The sequence below is a fragment of the Lissotriton vulgaris genome, unplaced genomic scaffold (assembly GCF_964263255.1).
Source record: "Lissotriton vulgaris unplaced genomic scaffold, aLisVul1.2 SCAFFOLD_722, whole genome shotgun sequence".
Lineage (NCBI taxonomy): Eukaryota > Metazoa > Chordata > Amphibia > Caudata > Salamandridae > Lissotriton > Lissotriton vulgaris.
This window is the reverse complement of record NW_028247608.1, coordinates 430,204-448,787: the sequence shown is the minus strand read 5'-3', so window position 1 is coordinate 448,787 and position 18,584 is coordinate 430,204. Positions and strand designations below refer to the sequence as shown.

At 48.3% G+C, this 18,584-nt stretch overlaps 1 protein-coding gene across 3 annotated transcripts in view; it reads right to left on the bottom strand.

The window, feature by feature from the left end:
- Positions 1-18,584, bottom strand: part of UCKL1 (uridine-cytidine kinase 1 like 1) — a 205,697-nt gene that overhangs the window by 110,317 nt on the left and 76,796 nt on the right. For all 3 annotated transcript variants that reach the window (XM_086949749.1, XM_086949751.1, XM_086949750.1), the window contains exon 3: positions 16,121-16,227. In XM_086949749.1, the coding sequence (XP_086805875.1) occupies positions 16,121-16,227 (107 nt within the window). The remainder of the gene's footprint in view (positions 1-16,120; positions 16,228-18,584) is intronic.

Genomic DNA, 18,584 nt, shown 5'->3' with positions numbered 1-18,584 from the left:
CCATGACCAGGGACAGAGGAGGTGGCCCGCCTAAACATGGCCCCATCGATAAATTCACCGGGCCGAGTGGCGGCGCGGGGGCGGCCGGTGGCAGCGGTGGCCCTGGACCGGACAATGCAGCTATACTGGCGGCCATCACCCAATCCCGGGACATGCTTGATGCCAAAATTGGGGCGGTCGGGGCGGATGTCACGCTCCTGCGCCAGGACCTCCGCAACGCGGTGGAGCGGATCACCGGGGCTGAGACCCGCATCACGGCGACCGAGGCTGACATTGGTGGCCTGAAGAAACGACTGGCGGAGGTGGAGGGCATTCAAAAGACACTGGCGGCCCGCGTGGAGGATGCCGAAGGGCGCGCGCGGCGAAACAACCTCCGCTTCATTGGCTTTCCGGAGCGGTGCGAGAAGGACAACATGGAGCGGTTCTTGACCGAGTGGCTGGAGAGCTGGCTCCCCGAAGGGGCACTGTCTACGTGCTTCGTGATTGAGAGGGCCCACAGGGCTCTGACCCAGCGGCCGCCGGAGGGCGAGCGCCCACGACCTGTCATCGCCCGGCTGCTGAATTATCATGACCGGGATGTTATCCTGCGGGAGGCGAGGAACAAGGGCTCGCTCGCCTTCGAGAATCATACTATCATGATTTTCCCGGACTACACGAAGATGGTACAGCAACAGAGGCAATCCTTCATGGACGCTAAGGCTAAGCTGAGGGGCCTCAAGCTCCAATATTCTCTCCTGTATCCAGCCCGCCTGCGGGTGATATATCAGTCCCGGACCCATTTCTTCGATTCGCCGGAGGAGGTGTTCCGCTGGACCGATGAAGCGGTGCGACTCAGGCCCCACGCCCAGCCGGGGCTGGACCCGGGCAGGTCCCAGGGATCGTCGCCGGAGCGGACGGATCGCCCGAACAGGAAGGGCCGCCATCGGAGGTCTCGCTCCAAGAAGAGATCGGCCTCCGCCAGTGCATCGCAGTCGGGTGGTGCCAGGGACTCGGAGCACTCCGATGCGGGCAGCTGAACATTGCCAGGACTGAACACACTCTGTATGCTGAACACTGAAATGCTCTACCTTGGCTGGTGAGACTGTTCCATTCTGTCCTCGATATGCCGGTCGGTTCCCATGTGAGGACTCCAGTTGTTGCTATGGGGACGCAGTGGGGCTCGGGGGGTACTGTTTGTGGGCCTCAGACCCTCACGGATGTGAGTGTTGTTGGGGGGGTGGTGTGTGTGTCATGGTTGGGTTGTTGGGATCCATTGGTATGGCGGGCCCTGGGTCCTCTGTTTTGGACCCGGGTCTCTCCATGCCACGACAGATACTTCAATGTTCTCTGAGGTATTGGGGTGGTGGGTGTGGGGTGTGGGGGGGGGAGTTCTTGTGTTGCAAATGTTGGGGGGGTCCTGGGCTGGGGAGGGGGTTGCTGAGTACGCGGGCTGGGGGGGTGGGACCACACGTGTCTGAGGTTTTGACTTTTGTTGATTTGCGGGTTGCGCCAGGGTGGGAGGGGGGGCCGGATTCTGGACTGTGTGTCGATAATGGCTGATGCTGCGACTATGTCTCCTCAAAGGACCCTGCGGGTGGTGACATGGAATGTGAGGGGTATCCTAGATAAGATCAAGCGCGGGGCTGTGCTGCGGTGGGGGAAGAGGGAGATGGTGGATGTGCTTCTGCTCCAGGAGACTCACATGCTGGGCTCCAAGGCCCTTAGCCTTCAGAGGTTTGGTTATCAACAGGTTTATCATACTGGCTTTACGAGGGGGTCGCGGGGGGTGGCCATATTGGTACACCGTAGGGTGGCTTATGTTCATGAGAAGCAATGGATTGATCCTCAGGGCAGGTTTGTCTTTATCAAGGGCCTGCTGGGTTCCGAGCCGGTGGTCTTTGGAAGCGTATACGCCCCTCCCCCCCTGCAGTGGGCATTAACCGAGCGGCTGTTTGCGCTGTGGGACGAGATCCCAGAGGTTCTGACCATGGTGGGGGGCGACTGGAACGAGGTCATGGATGTGGGCCTAGACCGCCTGAGACGAGCTCCTGTAGTGTCTGACCCCCCCCCTCGCGGCTGCTCCCACCAGATTGTGTGCGACTGTGAGTGGTCTGGGTTGGATTGATGTATGGCGGCATTTTCACCCCGCGGTGCGTGCATTCACGTATGTATCGGCGGTGCATGGGTCCTTCTCGAGGCTAGATTATTTGTTTGTGCCGGGTGCCTGCCTGAGTCGCGTCAGGGATGCCGCAATACTCCCCAGAGGCCTCTCGGATCACTCCCCTGTCCTGGCCACCGTGACCCTCCCCTCTAAACGACAACCTTTTCGCTGGCGTATGTCCGCCTGGCAGCTGCAGCGGCCGGAGTACGTGAACCATTTACGCGAAGCGATTGATCACTTCTGGCGCGAGAACCTGGTGGGGGATGTCGATGCACTAGTTGTGTGGGAGGCGCTGAAGCCTACGCTCCGGGGCATTGATATAGCTTGGTGTGTGGCTGCTCGGCGAAAACATCGGGAAGCCATTGTGACTGCCGCGGCCCGCGTAGAGGAGCTGGAGCAGCGTGGTCGGCTCGGGGGTGATGAGGGCGTCGTGAGACAGCTCCTGCAGGCCCAACAGATGTATGCTTCAGTCCTGTACGAGGAGGCCCGACAGGCGTGGCTCGCCACGCGCAGCAGGGTGTACCAGTGGGGCGACAAGTCCTGCACCATGTTGCATAGGCTTTGCCAAGCGACTTTCCAGCCCCTAGAGCTGCCTGGTCTCACGGCGGACGACGGCTCGGTCATGACCGACCCGGGTCTGCTGGCGGCTAGCTTTGCCCGCTACTACGAGGCACAATACGCTCCTCGTGACCCCTTGATGGAGGGCGAGATTGCCTCGTACCTGGATGACCTGCTCCCGCAGGCAGTCCCCGATGAGACTAGAACTGCCTTGGAGGCCCCGCTTACATCTGAGGAACTCGGGGAGGCCCTTGGCCAATTGAACACTGGAAAGGCGCCCGGCCCGAGCGGTTATCCTAGCGAATTTTATAAAAAGTTCCACGTCCAGTTGGGACCCCACTTTCGCAGAGCCCTAGAGACGGCGCGGGCTAGGGGCGAGCTGCCACCAGACTGGCGTCATGCCGAGATAGTGGTATTTTTGAAGCCGGGCAGGGCGCCGGACCGGCACGACTCTTACAGGCCGATCTCCCTTCTCAACATTGAGGCCAAGATTTTGGCGAAGGCCCTGGCGAACCGCCTCTTGCCCTACATAGCCGACCTGGTCCACCCTGACCAGGCCGGGTTCATGCCGCGCAGGGCCACCCGGCATAATATCCGGCGGGCGCAGGCGGCGGTCGACGCCATGGGTGCTAGGGATGAACAGGCTGCACTCCTTCTTGCGGACATGGACCGAGCCTTTGATTCGGTGAGCTGGGCATATTTGTTCACTTTGCTGGACCGCCTCAATCTAGGGCCTGTCTTCCTGTCGTATATTCGTCTCCTCTACACTAATGTTACGGCGTCGGTCCGCGTGGCCGGCGCGGTCTCTGAGCGCTTTCACATCGGACGTGGTACTCGACAGGGTTGCCCGCTGTCCCCCTACCTGTTCGCCCTGGCCATGGAGCCCCTGGCGTCGCGGATACGGACGGATGCCCAATTACGTGGCTTTGTCTGGAACGATGACCTGGCGGATAGGATTGCCCTGTATGCAGACGACGTCCTTCTGTTCCTCACTGACCTGCGGCGCTCGGGTCCCCGGGTTTTGGAGATTATGCGGGGGTTTGGCGAGGTCTCGGGGCTTCACCTTAATCTGAATAAATCGACCCTGTGGATTTTGGGTGGCGGAGTGGTTGCCGACCCATGGGCCGCCGAATTGCGTGTGGCGACGGACGGCCTGAAGTATCTGGGCGTCTTCCTCTCGGACTCGCGGGCCGTGGCCTGGACACGCGGTGTCTTGCCGGTGTGGGAACGGGTCCAGACGGATGTTAAAACTTGGTCCAGAATGCCCCTCACGATCTTTGGGAGGTCGGCCATCTTTAAGATGGTGGCGCTGCCGAGGCTGCTATACCAACTCCAAAATTTCCCGCACCCTATTGGCATGGAGTGGTTCCGCCAGGTGAAGTCTGTGCTGGGCCGCTTCCTGTGGGATGGCGGTGCAGCCAGGGTGGCCCTTAGGACGTGCTTTCTGTCCACATACTGTGGTGGTTTGGCCACATCCGACCTCCTCTCCTACTACCAAGCGTCGCACCTGCTTGTCCTCAATGAATGGTGGTATGGTGATAGGAGTGACCCGGCCTATGCCCTGGAGAGACTCCTCATGGGAGATCGCACGCTTCACACTATTCTCTATTCGGCTCGCATACGCCGTGGATTGCCGTCGGTCACTAAAGTGGTATTTGCGGTGTGGCGGCAGTCCCTGCGCCGCATGGGTTGGTGGGGCACATTAACAGCTGAAACACCGCTGTGGCACAATGGCCTGCTTCCGGAACTGGCGGCCCTGGCCGGGTTTGAGGGTTGGGAGGCTATTGGAATTACACAACTGGGCCAGGTCATGTCAGGCACCACCCTCAAGTCCTTTGAGGAACTCTGCGCGGAGTTCCAGATGCCTCAGTCCCAGTTCTTCCGCTACCTCCAGATGCGGCATGCCCTCGCCCCGAGCATTGCCGGTCTCGACTCCCTGCCGGAGTTCAGCCCGCTCGAGGCAAAAGTGTTTATGGGAGACTTGGGAGACAAGAAGGTCTCTAGGATCTATCAGTCACTTGTTATCCACTGCTCCTCCACTCTCCGCTCCCTTCGGGAGGCGTGGGAGGTGGACGTGGGCGCCCTAGATGAGGACGATTGGAGGGAGGCGCTGGAGTCCCCGCGCGGCACCGCTGTTGCGGTTCGGCTCCGCCTGATACAATTCAAATACTTGCACCGTGCCTATTATACACGTGAACGCCTGTGGAAGGCTGGCTTGATTGCGTCACCGGAATGCCTGCGCTGTGGGGAAGTGCCTGGCTCCCTGATACATACGGTGTGGTCGTGTGGTCGCCTGGCTGGATTCTGGAGGGGTGTGTGGAGTTGCCTGACTGAGGTCCTGGGTTGGGATCTTCCTCGTACCCACCGGCTGGGCCTGCTGCATATCATGGAGGGGGTTGGGGGCAACATGTATAAGCGTCATCTGTTGCTCCTGGGTCTGGTGGTGGCCAAGCGTGACCTGGCTCGGGCATGGAAGTCTGTGAGGGCCCCCCCCCCCTGTCTGCGTGGAAGGCTGGGCTAGATTATTTCATGGGCCTTGAAAAACCGGTCTTTGAGGCGCGGGGCTGCCCACGCAAACATTTCAGGATCTGGAAGCGGTGGGCCGACTACCGTGGCCTGTCCTTGGAACCCCCGGCGGAGCAGGAGGAGGACATTTGACCGCAGTGACACTTCTGGCCTCAAGTGGCGAAGCCCTGGTTGCGCTATACCTGCTTGTTCTTTGTACATTTCCTTTGTGTTGCTTTCTGTACACGTGTGGTGGGGGGGGGGTGTTGGGTACGGGGGGGTGTAGTTGGGGTTTAGAGTAGGCTGCTAGGGCATCTTTAAAGCTGAGCTTCACTGGCATTTGCTTCATTCATTGCTGTCTATGTCATCATCACATTGATACTGTTGTGGTGATCTTGGTGTGTGAAGATACCACATTCTTGATACTCTTATGCTCAATAAAATTGGTTGTGAAAAAAAAAAAACATGAAAACCGCAGTACACAAAAGAGGTAAATGGCTGTGTAAAAATGCAAAATTGTAAAGTAAACAAGAGATATATCTGTTTGCTTTATGTTATAAATATCAGTCAATTTGCAAAAGAGTTATATATTCCTGAACTCCGCCACTCTCCCACTTTGGAGAAAAAACGTAACGGACCCGGGTAATGTGCCTTCTCAATTCTTTTATTTTCAGGGTGCAAGTCTCGCCATATACATGCAAGTAAGAAGCAGAGAACTCTGGGTAGTTCTAAGTTTAGTTGGAGAGCAGTTCATGTGTAGAGCACCCTACAACACCAGTGATACTATGAATTTACTCTGCTTTTCTATCAAACTTTTTAATCATAGGATTAGCACAGTGGCATCCACACAGAAAAAGAAACGGACAAAGTATTTTGCCATGTCTACAACAAAGTTTAAGCTTAGGATTAGCCCAGTGTCATCCACACCGAGCTGTAAAATGGCTAAATCATTTTACTACTTGAGGCACAGTATTACAACTTTGGATTGGGAAAATACCAACCAAACCAACCTGAAATTAATAAAAGCAACCCCTGATGTGTTTTGCTATCATTATAGCTCTTCAGCGAGGTTTAGCTTTATCCAAACACAAGGGAGCACACAGTATAAGTCAAAACACTACCCTTTCAGGCACAGAGTGATGCATAAATTATGCAAAAAAGAAGCAGACAACTCTGGGTAGTTCCCAAGTTTAGGTACAGAAAGATATAGCTATAGTTCAATCATCAGGGCTTTATAGTGCTGGTGCCAACAGGGCACTCATTCTATGTCACTGTGGTTAGATCCGGGGTAATTCAAGTTGAATGGGCTATGTCATTCAGTATCGTTCAGTCAGGCTTTCTTCAAATACTCTGCAGTGTGTTGTGGGGTCTGGAATTTGTGGGTTTTCCGTAGTGAGAGATTTTAAGGTGAGCTGGGTACAGCACTGCAAATGGAACTCTCTCTTTTATCAGTTGCTTTTTTATGCACAAGAACTTCAGACACGCTTCTTACATTGCCATTGTGAAGCCCAGGAACAGCGATCTCATTGACCTTATGTTATCCAGGCCAATCGGAAGACAGAGTCACTGAAGTTAAGCGGTCACTCTGTGATGGGATGTGCCAGGGCTCTGGGCGCGTGTCTATTGGCTCTTTCCACCACTAAGACATGTGAGAAGGCCTCCTGGAGAAACAGCGTTAGCAGTAGGCGTTCCAAAAATTCTTCCATCTACCCTGTATTAGTCTACTCTGGGACTCCCAGGATTGGTATGCTACTGTGGCAAGATCTTGTTTCCAAATCTTTATATTTTGCTGCTATGACCTGAAGCATCAATTCCAAGTTTGCAGGGTAGTTCCTTTGATAGAAATGATGCCTTCTGTTTCTGAGAATTCCTTTTCGCTTCCGTCAGTCTGTCATCATGTCTTACTAATTTGTGGGATATGGAGCTCATTCAAACCGAGAGGACGTCCATTTTATTATCAATAGAGAGAAGGCTCTCCTGCTGTATTCGTGTAATCTCTACTGCCTCTGAGTTAGCCACTGAAGGATCAATTACACTGCTTTTGAGCCTGCTGCGTTTGGACCCCACCTAGTGTTGAACTGTAATTTTGCTGGTCTCGTATCAGCCCACCACTGTTGTGTCGAAGTGAGGTCTCGGTACCGCCCAAGGAAATTCGCAGTGGGGCGTGGAGGTTGATTTTTGTAAAAAGAGTGGCAGCGTATTGCCTCTAGGTTGTTGAAGGGCTTTATCACTGACACAGTCACAAAGTTTGCAGCCCTTTGCCTTGCAGCTATGAGAGAGTACAGAGTGGAGTCTCGGCGTCGATCCTCCCCATGCTGGCAGGGTGGCTCTCCTGATGTTCTGTGGCCTCAACATAGTGCTAGGCCTTTCTTCAGTCCTGCCTTTCACCTACCTGCCTTAAAGGACTTACAAGTATAACTAGGAGGGGAATGAGCAGATCGAGTCCCCCGTGCTTTCTTCCAGCGGTGGCGAGAGGAGCAATTACTTTAGGCTACAGCTTATGTGTCTAGGGCACTGCAGTCTCATGATTAGGCTTTGTGGTGTGTGGGGTCCAGCTCCCAACATAAAGGTCAGGTGGTGCTTCTGGAAGGCCCTGCACTGACAATAACTGGGGCCATCACGCCCCAGTGTGCCATAGGTCACCCACACTCCTCTTGTAGGTCCCGGTAGTTGGATTGGCGAGACACCTGCCCTCCAATGCAGTTTGAGCCCTCTCCCAGGGCTATCACCCATAAAGACCGGGCTTTTCAGCCAAATAGTCCCATGAAGCACGGCGCATCACTTGCAGGCTCGTGCTGGCTCTGGCAGAGCTGTACATGGCAGTCCTCTTACCTCTTACCAGTTCGATCATGGATATTCCAGAGTCTTATTTTATTTCTTGGGTCACCAGCCCGCTACATCTGCAGGCTTCCCCAGTCCTCTTCTCTGTTCAGCAGGACCTCCATGGCTCCCCACAACAACCTTCTCACCGCAGTGTTGCCATCTTGCTTCCCAGTCTGTACGTGGTCGTAGCCGATTCTATCTGATTAACTGTGTTTCTCAGCCCAATTTTCAAAATATTTATATGCGTCGGTCTCCGTTACTCCACCCTTGGCCCTACAGTGGAGATCAGTTGTGATTCAGGACAGCTGATAACGGATTGTGGTCAGCACGGCTGATGAAGGATTGTGGCCTCAAACAGCAAATGCCTCATTACACTTCAGCTGGCTCTCCGTTTCGAATGTGTTGTGACTTGGACTATGTTGTCCTATGAGCCATGAATATGTTTCCAATGGCTGTCCAGCTCTTGTTGGATGGGTCTCATTCAGAGTTTGTGATAGGTTATTGGGACTATTCATAAAGACATTAGACCCAGAAGAGATTTGTATTGTCTTACTGGACTGGACTGTTTGGCTGAGAGGGTATTTGCCATGGATTGAAGCTTTGTTAATCTTTCCACAGAGAGAAAAACTTTCCCAAGCTGCGTGTCCAGTAATGCTCCAAAGAACAGTAGTTTGGGTTGACGTTCTGAGGATATGTTGATATCAAGTGTTAACCCTAATTTTCAGAAAAAAATGATTGTTTGCTTCTTCCTTCATGGGAGCTTTTGACCAGCTAGTCGTCCAAGTAAGGGAATAAATACTTGGTGATCCTGATGTCTGAGCTGAGCAGCGACCAATGCAAAGCAGTTTCTGAAAATCCATGGTTTTAACTTGAGGCAGAAGGGTAGTGCTTTGAATTGTTAATGCTGCGCCGCCACTGTAAATCTGAGATATTTTCTGTGCTTCTACTCTACCAGGATGTGAAAATATGCATCCTGAAGATTCAGGGACATCATGCAGTTGTTCTCTGAAGTCAGAGTCCTTAGAGGATCCGGTCTTTCGAGACACTATCAGGGACTCCATACAACAATACTTCAAGGTTAACAATGATACAGCACCTTCCCCGCAAGCAGAGTGGGACGCCTTCAAAGCAATGATCAGAGGAAAGTGCATAGCAGAAACTGTGGGTGTCAGGCGCACGCTGGTAGCAAAGCTGAAACGGCAGAGGCGAAGTTAAGGGATGTAGAGAAATGCAGGCCTGACCACCCCGCCTACAACAAACACTGCTCTACACCAAGGAGAGGCTTGCAGAGAAAGTGGAGAAGCTCAGATGTTTGTACTAAAGGAAGTACATGATCATGGCCCATGTAGAGCGAGACCAGACTGGCGCGCGATCTTTGCTGTAGCTATAGAGAAAGCCTTTGAAAGCTTAGAGCGGGACTTCTTCTATGATTTGATGGACAACCTGGGACTGGGAAGTGGATTCATAGCATGGACCCCGGCTTCTATATACTGACCCCACAGCAAGAGTAAAAACTGGTTGTGCCATCTCTGAGAGCTATATGACGGGCAGGGAAACGAGGCAGTGTGGCCCCTGTCACCGCTGCTCTTCGTTTTGGCGATGGAGCAGTTGGACACCTATGCCAGATCTGGTGACCATTACGAGGGCTTGATGGTTGGGGGGCAGCAGCAGTTTATTGCTCTGTATGCAAATGACCTCCTAATATTCCTCTGAAACACGATTATGGACCTTACGGCTGTTAGAAGACTTTGAGTGATTATTGGGACTAAGAGTCAACTGGCGGAAGTCCAGACTATTACCAGAGCTGGCGCATCGTGCTCCAACTAAGGGCCTACTGCTGCAAAAATGGGAGCCCCAAGGCCTTGGGGTTAAGATATTCCATGAACTGTCCTACTTACTAGATGGGAATGTTGGGAGAGCAGTCTGAGCACTTAGGGAGTCTACTGACTCTTGTGCGACGCTTCCCCTATCAGTGGTATGATGTATTGCTAAGTTTAAAATGGCCGCACTCCCCTGGTTGCTGTATTTCTTTATGATCCTACCGGTTTCGATCTGTTGAAGATAGTGTAGTCGTAGACGTTGATTATGTCAGCTAAGACGGTGTCGCATGCGCCCTCCTTGTCAACCATGATGTCATGATGACATGGGTCTTTCTCCGTGGACCTTTCTCTGTCATGGACGACGGTGAAGTCACTAACAGGCAATAAGTCAGTTTGAAAGCTCAGGGAAGTAATTTTTTTGCAGACTTGCGTTCATTATGTTTTGAGCTTTTCTATGATGAAACCCCGGTGCCTTTAAGTGTACAGATGGTAGCAGGCGCTTTAGGTTGTACATCCAACTCAGGAAAGTCCACATGGTTACTCTTTTGCACCACCTTTGTGGAAGTTCTTGGAGGTGCACTTTTTATTGAATCATCCCCAGACGATGAAACATCCCCCTTAACGCCTTAACCGCTGCAGTTTTTCCGCCGCAGTGCAGGCGTTCTAAAGGGTGGGCGGGGCTCCGGCAGCTGTTGGCTGGTTGGCCGACGGGAGCACGCAAGGGGTTAAAAGAAGGGTATTTAATTTCCTCCAATAAATAAAGAGGTAATATCCTTTCTTTGTCCTTGAATGTTTTTGTATCAAAACTATTATAAATATTGCGGCGTGATGGCTTCTGCTTAGGGTAAAGGCAATAAAGACATTTGTCATGACGGTCATCAGAACAGACATTTTTCAGGCCAGAGGTAGCGAAAGTCTTAAAAAGAGATATCTCTCAGCCATATTGAAACTTGGAAATTGAAAAGGTCTCCCTGATACAGAGAATAAAGAATGGACCCTAAAAACAATTACAGTAGGATGAAAGCTGAAGACATGGCTGGATCATGTTGAGAGGTTAGAGCAGAGATCTGCCTGTGGACTCCCTCACGCGATGTGCAACGAAAAACTGAGCTATGGTGGTCTCTAGAGGGAGTAGGAGAGCTAGTACTTACACCTCACTGGCTGAACTTTGAGTTGCTTCAAATGAGGTGGATGTGCTATTGAACAAACACTGTTGTTGAGGACTATGGTAATTGTTAACACTGTTTACTACTATTTCATGGATTTCCAGCCTGATGACGGGGAATTATTCAAGCATGTGAATATATGTAGGATCCAATGCTGGAGAAGGACCGCGTAATTTGCATTACTTTTAAGATGACTTTTAGTGTTGGAGACTACATTCATGTGCTGGGTGGTCAGTGGTAGAATAGTCTACCAAATGCCCTGGATAGTCTAATGGCTTCTCCAAATTTAAGAGGAAACTCAAGAACAATCTCTCCTAATTTATATCCTTCCATTTACGTGCGCCTTATAAAATGCCTGCAAATAAAAGAAGAGACATGCAAAGGCAAGAAAAGGGGAGCCTGTGAAGAGGTGCACAGGAAGGTCCCAAGAATAGAAAAATGTCTCTTCTATATGTAGCCTATTGCCCAATTACACAGAAGCTCCCTGATACTGTGTACCTCCACCCTAACAACAGAAATGATCACAGAGACAGATAAACAGTAAAGAACAACAGAAGTTCTGACATCTCCCAAACACCGCAGTTTAGTCAGCTCCTATAAACCCATCTTTTGACTAAGACACCTAGGATGGCAGTCCGACAGCTAATTTTGAACCCACATGAGCTAGTGTAGTACTGCGTTGTGAATCTCACACATTGGTAATGCAATCAAGCCTAACAGTTTTAACACAGCTTATAAATCCTACACTACACTGTGGTTGAAGTCGAACCCAGGGTGATGTCACATCCTGCTGTACTAATGGGGGCCAAAGAGTAACCACCGTCACTTCTAGTGACCCTCTGAATTATGCCACTCACAATGGCCATCTTTCATCATCCCGCCAATTATTTTTATGGAAAAAACCACTGCACTGTGCACCCCTGTGCAATATCAGTTCACAGATAATCACACAAACATCACTAATCAAAGTCTCAGATCTTGTCACAACTACCTCATCGATCTTGTAAGACATTATTAAATGTTATAGCCAAAAGAAATTCTTTAATCCCCGTGTCCCGCGCCTTAAAAACATCCTTTCCCCATTTCACTGAGCCTTCTCTCTTCCAAACATCATGATGTTCACCCTCATCTGCACACCACAGTCCCCTTTGACAGCGAGATAAAACTCATCATTAAAACAGCAAGATGGTAAATGCAGCTCCCTCAACCTACTCCCACAACTACCTATCCCTGCAATACACCAACATCACTTCCTTCATGAAAGATGGAAGAGAGTTATAGCACTGCTATTGTCAGTCAGGGATTAAAGCCCCAGATCAACAACACTACGAAGAAGAACGTGGGAAGAGATATGCAACACTGCCAGTGAGAAAGGTGGAGCTTAGATATCTAGCACTGTACTAAGAGCACTGCCATCGCGAGAGGAGAGCAGAAAGACTCTAAACCTCTACCACAAAGAAAGGGGGCACAGATACGCTACATCAAAAAGGGCAGTATGGGTAAATACAGTAGTGCATCAACTGCGCCGTCAGAAAGAAAAGAGGTAACAGTGCCCAACGTTGCCATCAAGAAAGACGGGAATGGAGATTGCCAGTGCTGTTTCTACTGTACTGCTGTCCCATTCCCCGCACGGACCATATGTATTGTGCCCTTATTCTCTTACATACTTCTAGTCCCTCCTGCCCAGAACTTCCTTTCCCTTTCCACTTACCCAACTTGCAAGAAGTCTATGAACAGAGCCCCTCCTGTACACCCTCCCTGATACCCATACCCTCAAGTCTCACACTGTGGAAATGCAAGGACAACACACCACCTTGCCCTACTGACACCTTAACTCCTCCTTCAACCTCACTTCGTAGCCAAGGTACCTGGATAGCAGCACTTTGAGGCCCCCTCATAACGCCTATCCACAATAAACAGCAGCATAACCATGACCCCCCCGCCCCAAGTTAGCACATCAAGAAAAACTTGAAAGTGTCCTCCCTGAAGTGTAGCACATCCATCACCCAATCACCCAGCTTACTCCTCTTGATAGAATTTATGAGCAGCAGAAGGGTGCCTAGCACCCTTGCAGGCACAACTTGTTGGAAGGGTTTATGGACAGCAACCCCGCCCCACACGCCAATCCCGCTCACAGGTATCCTTGAAAAGCTGCTACACTCCATACACCTTGCCTCTGGCTGACCTAGTAGAACGAGTACATAGATAGCAGCACCCAGCCCCACCCAATTTCACACCTCCAAGCACACCTGTAGCAAGAATACACGGACTGCGGCACCCCACTCATCACTCCTGTAGTCCACCTTATAGCAAAAACCCAAGGACAATACCACAGATATCGCTTCCTTTATAGCAGGAATCCAATGACAGAAGCACCACAACCCTCCTCATGAAGAACACCTTATAGAATGAGTCCAAAGACAGAGCATCCCACCCTCCACCTAAATCACCCCCCAAGGCACGGTATACAGTCAAAATATCGAGTTAAAAATATAGAATTGCAGTAATATCAAATTAAAAATATAGAATGGTCAAAATATCGAATGGATAGAATATAGTCAACAAAAATATCAAATAGAATTGCAGTAATATCGAATTCAAAATATAGAATGGACAAAATATCGAATGGCCAGAATATAGTCAACAAAAATATCGAATTTGAGGTAAGTAAGTTAATATCGATTTTTTAATAATATCGAATTTTTAAAGTGTTTTTTATGTTAGTGTATGTGTGAAAAGTGTATATTTATTTTATCATTTATTTTAAGTAATTCATTTTATGGTATTTAATTTTTGGTAATATAATTCTGTAGCGGGTTGTGGGTTTATAGGGGATTAGGGTGGGAAGTAATTTAATTATAATTAAATAAATATTTTAATTAATTTATTTTGAATTAATTATTAATTAATTTTTAATTGGTAATTAATTAAAATATAATTGGTAATTCATTTTTATTAATTGATTAATTGATAATTATGTTAATTTTATTCCTTTATTTTCTGTAGCGGGTTGTGGGTTTATAGGGGAATAGCGTGGGAAGTAATTTAATTCTAATTAATTAAATGTTTTAATGTATTTATTGGTATTTATCTTGAATTCATTGTTAATTAATTTTTAATTGGAAATTAATTTAATAATAATTGGTAATTAATTTTTATTAATTGATTAATTGATAATTATGTTAATTTTATTAATTTATTTTCTGTTGCGGGTTGTGGGTTTATAGGGGAATAGGGTGGGAAGCAACTTAATTGTAATTGATTATTCTTTTCAATTTATTTATTGGTATTTATTTTGAATTAATTTTGAATTATTTTTTAATTGTTAATTAATTGTTAATTGGTAATTAATTTGTATTAATGGGTAATTATTTTTAATAATTAATTTTTAATTGTATTTTTAATTGCTTAATTATTATATTATATTAGATTGGTAATTACTTTTAATTAATTTGTAATTGGTATTAATATTTAATTTATTTTTATTCATATATGAAGTATTTACTTTCCCTACTGTTGCACTCACTGGAGTGGAAATAGTCATTTTTACTCATACGCTATCCAACGCTTTCCCTACTGTTGCATTCACTGGAGTGGGAATAGTAATTTTTACCCCTACGCTATCCAACGCTTTCCCTACTGTTGCACTCAATGGAGTGGGAATAGTAATTTTTACCCCTATGCTATCCAACGCTTTCCCTACTGTTGCACTCTTTGGAGTGGGAATAGTAATTTTTACCCACCCGCTATCCAACGCTTTCCCTACTGTTGCACTCATTGGAGTGGGAATAGTAATTTTTACTCCTACGCTATCCAACTCTTTCCCTACTGTTGCATTCTCTTCAGTGGGAATAGTAATTTTTACCCCTACCCTATCCAACGCTTCCCCTACTGTTGCACTCTCTGGAGTGGGAATAGTAATTTTTACCCTACCGCTATCCAACGCTTTCCCTACTGTTGCACTCACTGGAGTGGGAATAGTAATTTTTACTCCTACGCTATCCAACTCTTTCGGTACTGTTGCACTCTCTGGAGTGGGAAGAGTAATTTTTACCCTCCCGCTATCTAACGCTTTCCCTACTGTTGCACTCACTGGAGTGGGAATAGTAATTTTTACCTCTACTCTATCCAACACTTTTCCTACTGTTGCACTCACTGGAGTGGGAATAGTAATTTTTACCCCTACGCTATCCAACGCTTTCGCTACTGTTGCACTCGCTGGAGTGGGAATAGTCATTTTTACCCTCCCACTATCCAACGCTTTCCCTACTGTTGCACTCACTGGAGTGGGAACAGTAATTTTTACCCCTACGCTATCCAACGCTTTCCCTACTGTTGCACTCACTGGAGTGGGAATAGTAATTTTTACCCCTACGCTATCCAACGCTTTCCCTACTGTTGCACTCTCTGGAGTGGAAATAGTCATTTTTACCCTCCCACTATCCAACGCTTTCCCTACTGTTGCACTCACTGGAGTGGGAACAGTAATTTTTACCCTTACGCTATCCAACGCTTTCCCTACTGTTGCACTCTCTGGAGTGGGAATAGTAATTTCTACCCCTAGGCTATCCAACGCTTTCCCTACTGTTGCACTCACTGGAGTGGTAATAGTAAATGTTACCCTCCCGCTATCCTACGCTAAAAATATTGTATATTTTTTATTAATATTATGATCATATATATATATATATATATATATATATATATATATATATATATATATATATATATATATATATATATAAAAAAAATTAAATTGTATGTTTTTTTAACTTACATTAAATATTTATTAATTTTAAGGTTATTTAAGTATTTTAAGTATGTTTAAGTTAATTATATTTATTATATCATTAATTTTCAATTACTTTTAAGACAAAAAAAAATAGATATTTTGACTAACTATATTTTTTACAACAATATTTTTGATTCCATATTTTTGTACTTACCTGTTTGAAGATAGGGATTCGATATTTTTGCATTCTATATTTTTTCCTCGATATTTTGGTAAGTCTATATTTGTGTCATCGATATTATGTCAGTGATCCCCAAGGCACACCCAGCAGCGGGAAACAATGGCCAATTGCACACCCCCCCTCCCTGAAGCTCACCTTATAGAAGGAATCCATCGACAGCAGTACCACCCAGGGTACGTCGAGTGCCTCAATAATCATTCTGGCCACTGTAGTCTTTCCAGAAGCACTCCCACCTCCCAGCCCTGAGAGCATAAAAGAACCAAAAAAGACAAGTTTGTGACAGTGAACGTGCCATGTTTCCCTCAATGCAGCATTTTGACATCCATTCCAGCGTATACATTTATTTGCAAAGCCCTCGTACTTTTTGTGCGAGATGTGGGGCACTGACGAGTGGGTGTGTTCAGACGGCCTCTGAGGTCAGAGAATGGCAACAGAGCACTCCACCCTCAGTCTCTCAGGAGCACAGCCAAGAATACCACAGCAGCATGCCCCACTAAGCTATAGAAGCAGCCACACATACATTTTCTATAGACATTCTGTCTCTACACTGCCACACAAACGTGACGGAGGTATTGCCTGCAAAAGTCTCAGTCCCTGGCATTTACTCAGGTCGCTCTCACCTCCACCGTTTTCTGCCCATGCAGCCACTACAGACAGACACTAGCCATATGCAAATCAGAGTTGGTCCTGCACACAAGCACTCCTTGACAGTGTTGAGTCTAAACAGTGAGGTGCGCTTGAGGCTTGTGGCACGGAGAACTTAGCCCATGTCCTTCGCACTTAGGGTGTTACACTGAGAAACATGGGTGTGATGCTTGAAAAAATCTCAGCTACTGGCAAACAGGGCTTCAAAGCGCTTTCTCCACCATATTATGTGCTAAGTGTGTCTTCCCTAAGCAGGACGAGTATGCCCAGATGTGAATCTCAAACTTGCTGTGCCCCTAGCCTACAGCTGCATCTCCTTAGCGAGGCCCCAGGAGGCCAAATAAGGGGCCGATTAGGATGGCGGACGTATCGCAACCGCCATACAGGCGGTGGCGATCCGTCCGCTATCTGTGCTAGTCCGCCACGTATTTCCCCTGCGCCATATTACAATGGCGGGGGGACCGCAGCGGACGGGAAGACCGTCCGCCGCGGCCGCCTTGCGACCGTGGCGGAAAAGGTCTAATATGGTGGCGGTGTCTATCAGACATCGCCAGCCATATTATGATGGCCGGATGCAGATGCCGTTCCGTCGCGGCAATGCCGCCACGGAAAGGCATACGGGCTTTGCTTTGGGGGCCTGTTGCGGGCCCCCAGGGTGAAGGGGGGGTGGGAGGTGCACATAGGGGGTGCGTTTCATAGTACAACATGGCAGGCACCGCGCGGTACCTGTCATGTTGTGCTGTGAAACGTACAACATGCATTTTTGACATTGCAGCGGACGGTGCTAAAATGCGGGATGCACTCGTCACTGTGGCGAGTGCGTCCTAATTCGGGGCACGGTACCTCCGCACTTGTGGCGGAAGGTCCCTGCACCAGACAGGATGCGGACGGACTTTGTGCGTCCGCCATCCTAATCGACCCCTAAGTTTGGGTTTGCTTATATCTTGTTCACAAGGGGACTGGCCCTGATAGGTCCATCTAACTCGTCCCATGTGGGCCAGCTAAGACTGATTTCCATGTGGTTGTTCCCAGTTCGTAAAGGCACAGATTAGCTAAAACATGATGGACTGGAATGCGTTCCAGAGGGATAACCACCGGCTCAGATTAAGTTCATGCAAATAAAAAAAACGAAATAAAAAAGGGAAGCAACAGGGAGGTACTTCAACTCACAGATTTTCCAATACTTTATAAATTATTTGGTAATAACGTTCCCTCGTGATGAGGTGTGGATAAGGCACATCCAGTGGCCTAGAAACCTGTTAGTCAGTGGTCAAACTAGCCCCCAAATTCATTCAGAAAGCTCCCCAGTGTGTTTACAATTCTGATGATGTTCACTTCTGCCCTGAAAGATATATATAAGTGATATCCTGATTGGTCTAACACAACTGTGGTTTAAGAGCGAGGTAATCACTAAATAGATTCCCACTGAATACCTGTTATTAGGATCCGATACAACTCTGCAACCAGAAAGAAATGTTAAATTCTGCCCTAGTTCGTACATATTTTCAATTTTAAAAGGCTGATAGTTATGAACCGTAACTTTAATGGCCAATAAAACCACTTCCCCATGCACTCTATGAATGATACAGGCTGGGGACATTAATAATGACTAGTTCAGCAAAAAATGGTAAAGTGGTAATTGCTATAGCAAAAGAAGGGGAAGATAAGAGGAGTATCCCAGAGGGGCTTGTCTTCCTAGTTGCATATATCTCAAGAAAAAGGAGCCCATCTTTGCTGAGTATGCTAAACTACTACAGGGTGGAAACAAATGCAAGGCTTTTTTATATAATCGTCACCCATCAGGGTTGCCCCTTGATGGCATGCTTCCTCATAGCTTTCCTCCCGCACCCACCGCTACGGAGAGTGATACTACCTGCGAATTACGCGAGAGCACTGAATGGTATGCTCTAGATGGTGATAGAATAGCTACTTGGTAGGAGAGCAATTCTTTAAC